This window comes from Excalfactoria chinensis, chromosome 1 (assembly GCF_039878825.1).
Source record: "Excalfactoria chinensis isolate bCotChi1 chromosome 1, bCotChi1.hap2, whole genome shotgun sequence".
Lineage (NCBI taxonomy): Eukaryota > Metazoa > Chordata > Aves > Galliformes > Phasianidae > Excalfactoria > Excalfactoria chinensis.
Genome location: NC_092825.1, coordinates 137,118,422 through 137,124,421, shown reverse-complemented (window position 1 = coordinate 137,124,421; position 6,000 = coordinate 137,118,422). Strand labels below are relative to the sequence as shown.

The 6,000-nt window shown below is 48.7% G+C and overlaps 1 protein-coding gene across 1 annotated transcript in view; it reads left to right on the top strand.

Moving 5' to 3' along the window:
- Nucleotides 1-3,903: 3,903 nt before the first annotated feature.
- Nucleotides 3,904-6,000, top strand: part of IPO5 (importin 5) — a 35,681-nt gene continuing 33,584 nt past the window's right edge. Inside the window, exon 1 of the mRNA XM_072348272.1 lies at nucleotides 3,904-4,262. Coding sequence (XP_072204373.1) covers nucleotides 3,984-4,262 — 279 coding nt within the window. The 5' untranslated portion in view covers nucleotides 3,904-3,983. The remainder of the gene's footprint in view (nucleotides 4,263-6,000) is intronic.

The window sequence follows — 6,000 nt, the reverse complement described above, 5'->3', positions numbered from 1 at the left end:
TAAGTCAACTAATATGCCAAACCAATTAATGTTCTGCCTAATGCGCAAACAATTACAAAACTGAGTTCTCCAGAGAGGTCTGTTTTTCTGTCAACATAGGAAAAAAGGGGTTGAATTTTCACTGTTTAGCAATCTCTTTTCTCTCGCACATAGAGAAGCTGGAAGTTGTACAGCACTAACTCAGAATCAGCCAAATCTTCAGTTCTGACAAATCAGCATAAATACAGCAGCGATGTTTTTTCACAATGATTTTCATGATCTTTCATGGCTTCTGAATAATACCTGATAAAATGCCACACATAAAGCGGTGCTGCTAAGTTAGTCTTGGCACAGTGTAGAGCTTCCACATCTTTCTGTAGGAAAAGGAAAATGCTGGCAGGAGCTGAGCAGGTACTCCACAATATCTTGCTCATCATTTCAGGAAAAAAAAAAAACAACAAATCTCTATTTTCATTCTGTTTACTTATGAAGTATGCTACGCAGTGAAAAGGTAACTAACAGAAGTGTATGAAAGTAGTTGTGGATCTGCCTGTTCCCATGCAGCCTGGCAAGATGCTTCAAGCATGAAGGGTTGCCAAGTAAATAAAAACGTAATAAGACCTGCCAACATTCACTCATTCAAAACTACATTCTTTCATACTGAATTAATTTGAAGATTGTCAAGCTTTGCCCTGAAGGGATAAAGGGCACTTACTGCGGGTATTATGAGACACTGACAAAAATCTCACTGCTATCCATTCCCCGAGGAGCCTGAATTTGTGATTGATGATGCTGCATTTCATCTAATAGCCCACACAACAGCAATGCACTCATTTTGGAATAATTCTCTTCACGATCATTTCTTGATTTTAAGAGCAATGCTCCTTTTCCACATCAGGAAAAGCATCATCCATAGGCTTTCATGTCTAGCACTGGCACATTGTACCAGTAGTTTAGGCTAACACAGAGAGGGTCAGGAAGCTTATTTACACCGCTCAAAGCCTCTGTGAAAAGGCTTTATGCAGACCAACTTGTTAGACTGACACGTTTGACAAAACATCGTAATAAAAGCAAAAATACAATTGAATTCACCTAAAAGTCTTCATTATAATCATTGAATTATAGAATATCCAATTTAATTTCAAGACGGGAACTCTACAATTAACCATTGCTTTCTTTGTTTTCGGTGAAAGCAGAATCCCTGTGTTTTAGCATTTCAGAGAGTAGTTATGCCTCTCCTTAGCATCTCTTGCATTTTAAATCCTTAATGTATAGGATCTGCAGTATAACTTGCTTGTGAAGTCTCTATCTTGTCATAGTGCTTGTAAACCATCCCAATGACTCTTGAAAGTTCCCACCCAAGAATTCTGGATGTCATTAGAAGCTGATGGCATTCCCCCCAGGCCCCCCAAACCCTCGTCAACTGGTACTCCTATCAGCTCTCCTTTAGGCATGTTTGTATCATCTTCATCAAGCCCAGATGAGCCTTTCCAACACAGCAAATCAGCAGAGGCCATGTGTCAGGGCTTCTTGGAGTATCTTGTAAGAGTTAGGGGCTATAATATAAATACATACATAAATATATATATATAATATAATTGGATACAATGATTGGATCGGGCCCTGGGCAACTTGGTCTAGTATTAATTGTGAAGGTTGGTGTCCCTGCCTGTAGCAGGGGGCTTGGAACTTGACGATCCTTGGGGTCCCTTCCAAACCCAAGCCATCCTATGATTCTATAATGAGTTGAAAGAATATAATCTCTGCTATCACATGCTTCACATGATCTATAACTCCTACCAAGGAAAAAAAAAAATCACCACAATAAAACAGATGAGAGCAGTTTTCTCACAGAAATGCTGCCAACACTCGTTTAGCACCCACAACAGCGACAGCAGCACACCCAGTGCCCAAAGCCAAGTCTATTACTGAACAGGAATTCTTCCCATCCCCGTGCTCTGAGTACAAGAAATAGATGAATGAAGGATGTGTGGATCCTGTCATCTCATTACAGACAGGCTTGCAGTTCCTTACCTTACCCTGCATTTTGGCAGCACAACGCTCAGATGTTGTGTCCTCTTAATGGTCAGCTTGCTCTTGCTTCAGCCAGCCCCCACAGGACCATAGCTTGCTGATGACATCAACTTACTCTGACTTTTGTTGGAAATCTGCCTTCACAAACTTTTCAGTCTCATACTGGGCCTCTCAGGATATCAAGGCTGCTCTTTGTTTGTGATTCATGGTCCACGTGGACCATCAACAGGCACTTTACATAGACAGTAGATCTGATATGGATGAACCTCTTAAGGATTCTAGACATTGTTGGCCTGTTACTATACCCAGTAACTAGGTTTGGATTTATTTTGCTTTATCTCCCTTTCAGAAGGAATGTATTTATTTCCCCTTTATCTCATTTTTTGCTTCTGAAAATTACAGTATATCAAACACTTCACATATAAATCAGCATCAGAAAATGTTTCACAACAGCCAGAGACACCTTTCCTTGTAATGCCTGTTATCCCACACCTCCTATTACTCTGGCATAAACCCTATAGCATTCCTCAGGTACAATAAAACCATTGTCCCCCAGCTCTCCCTCTCTTTATAATCCATTTGCTAGCAGAGATGCGAAGTTTAACAGACAATTCCATAAAGTTATTGCTTTCTGAGGACGTCAATTTCCATATATCCTTTTCATCTGCCTGCAGAGTTTTAAAACACCAATGAAGTTTCTTCAGATAAGCTACACACTTCTTCAGACCAGGCTGTTACAAGAGGTCAGTGTATTCTGACTTCTGCTATTTAATGAACATCCTCCTTTCTTCCAAAACTTGAGATACTCTTTTAGTAGTTATACTGCCTTTTTCCTTAGTTTAATTAAGACAGATTGCAGAAGCTGGGCAACGTCCAAGAGCACCAGGGCTGCTGTGTTTCGCGGCTGCATCTGTTTGAGCTCTTCTCAAGTGCCATTTCAAACCAATCTTTGGAGCTGATACCCGCTTTGTTAGCACAGTTTCTGGCAGCTTCTTGCACTTCAGCTTTGAACTTGCCCCAAGTGAGAAGGAGCAACCAACTTGGCAGGCTGATTACACTGCACTGCTGGCATGTGGAACTCCTTGAGATGCCTTCCAATACCTTAGCTACATTCTACCCGCGTGAAGCTTTTAATCAGATATCACTCAATTCTGACAGCGTTTCCAGCTGATCTGCTGGGTTCTTCTCAGCTTATTCTCAACTCGGTGGCAATTCTCCCTTCTATGTTTTGGATACTATGGAGAAATGTATTCAAATGCCTTCCAAGAGCACTGTTCTACATGACTCCATTGATTTATCACACACACATGTAGAGAGGCCTCCTTCCTCAGCTTTCTCTTACAGATTGCATTGAGTTGCTCCTACCTTTCCCTTCTAAGGGAGCTCTGACTGACTGACTCCAACTTCCAGAGCCGGCCCCAACAAAGATGACTTGGCAACTGTGTGTTTTGCACAGTTGTTTCTTAAAGCCAGTCAGACCATTTCTACGTAACAACCCGCTCTCGGTAAAATGAATGTAAAATGAATACTGTTCATTTTCCATTCATTCTCCAGTCCTCATCCCATACTGCAGTCCGCCCCGCCAGCACCCCGGGTCGAGACGCGCCCAGCAAGCGGAGGTGGGATCACGTGACGTCACGACGCGGGCTAGCAGACGCCTCACGATCTCCCGCGCTTTCCCAACCCCCCCCTTTCTCCAGCACGGCCCCTCCCAGCCCGCGCCACCCGACCGCGCCTCTGACCAATCCTGGCGAGACCGTCACAGCCGCCCGCCAATCAGAGCGCAGCTCGGGGCGTTTTCCCGCCCGTGCCTCCCGCCCCCGGCCCGCAGACGCAGCACTTAAAGCCGAGCAGACCCGCCCCCCGTTCCGGGACGTCACTCGGGCGCTCTGCCCCCGCCGTCCGACTCACGGCTGGGGCGTCATAGAAGAGCAGGCCAATGGGAGGCGGAGCCCCGAGTGTTCCAGCCAATGGGAGCGCAGGAGAGCACGGCCGGCCCCGGAGGGGAGCCGGGAGAAAGCGCGCCGGCGGCTCCTCCTTCTTCTCCCTCCCCTCCCTGGCTGGGCTGGCAGCGCGGCCGGCTTCCCCCGCCCCTCCCCGCCCGCCTCCCTGTCCCCGCCCGCCCGGCCTCCCTCTCTTTCCCTTTCGCAGCAATGGCGGCGACGGCGGCGGAGCAGGAGCAGCAGCAGTTCTACCTCCTGCTGGGCAACCTGCTCAGCCCGGACAATGCGGTCCGCAAGCAGGCCGAGGTAACGGCGCCGTCCCGCCCCGCTGCCGGGCGTCGCGCCGGCTGTCAGTTCCCCGGGGGGGAGCCGGGAGGGGGGCAGGGAGGTGGCGAGGCCGGCCGAGCCCCACGTGTGAGCGGCGGCACAGCTGCCGGCGGCCTCGCGGCCGGGGGGTGGCGGCGATCGGGCCGGCGCGCTCCGAGGGCCGCGGCCGGCCTTCGTTCCGCCACCCGGAGGCCCCCTGGGCTTCCCTGCCCTCCGCCAGGTGGCCGCCGGCGTCCGGCCCGGCCCGGCGGGGAGCGGGACCTCGGTCGCCTCGAGTCGAGGAGTCGGGGGTTAACTCGGGTAAAGCCTCAGCCTTCCGTCAGCGGGGAAATATTTCACCCCGAGCGGCGTTTTTTGCTATCAGCAGAAAGTTTTCCGACGCGCGATTCCGGCCGGGATGCTTTGTGGTGTTAAGCCACGTTAATTCTCTCTCTGTGTGTCACGCTTAAGGCTCTCCATTGTGGAGCGAGGCGGCGAATCGCGCCCGGCGAATCGAATCGGTGCGCCCTGCCTGTGGCGGCCGGCGGGGTCCGCGCCGTGACAAAGGAAGGGCCGATGTCGGCCCTGCCCGACCCCCAGCGTGTGGGGCGGTGGGGAGGGCGAGCTTCGATATCGATTGCAGCCAGCGTTCGGTAGAGACGCAGCAAGTGGTATTGCCTCCTCCCTAGCGTGGGGATGGAACACAGGGGCACTCCGCTGCACCAGGGTTTTCAGTTTTCCTATTTTATTTATTTATATGCATATGTTTTTGGCTCTCATTGTGCTGTACAGCGTCTCTCGCAACTTTCTGAACTGTGCTAGCATGTGATGCGTTAGGTAAACTGAAGCAAATTCCTTGGGAAGCTGTGCTGTAAGGCCTGTGAGATAACAACTGCTCTTGGAAAGCGAGGCTCCAGTGTTGACTTTTACCACTGGTACCACGCTGGAATTTGTTAGATCCTCCCAGATAAGAGGGTTCTGTCCTTTTGGATCCTGAAAGCCACCAAGAAGGGTGAGATGGCACAGGGCCCCCTGAGCAGCCTGCTCCTACCTGAATGCTCCATACAGCCTGGAATCGTTAAGCCTGGAAAAGACCATTAAGGTCATTTAGTTCAACCATCAACCCATCACCACCATGCCCATTAACCATGCCCCTAATAAGAAGTACCAGTGGATCAGGCCCTGGGCAGCTTGGTCTAGCTGTGGTGTCCCTGTTCATTGCAGGGAAGTTTTACTAGATGGCCCTTAGAGGTCCCTTCCTACTCTGAGGATTTTATGATTCTATGATCTCAGTTCACATCGGCTAAGCCAAATAAAGAAGTCAACAAAAGGAGAGCTAGAGCATCTACGTGCTAGAATCATATGGGACCCTTAATCTTTGATGTTAACCATCAGCACAGTCAGTTTTCTAAACTATGCTATTGGAAAGCAGTATCAGGTAGTACAGGAAGTCAAATAATTGGGGATAAATGGAATAGCTGGTATTTGTGCCCATTGAAAAGCAGCAAGATGAGAAATGGATGCGTGCACACTTGATGGACTCATGCTTGGGCTGTTTGTTGATTTATGTGAGGGCTACAATATGTGAAAGATCAGGCTTGAGATGAAGATGTGTCATTCCCTGTTGGCCAGATAATAGGGAAAGCTGTAAAAATCAGCTGGGAGCAAAATCTGACCTGAACTATTAGTTAAATACTTATGTATATCCATTTGTGTGTGAGCTAGTTGTCTTGTATCT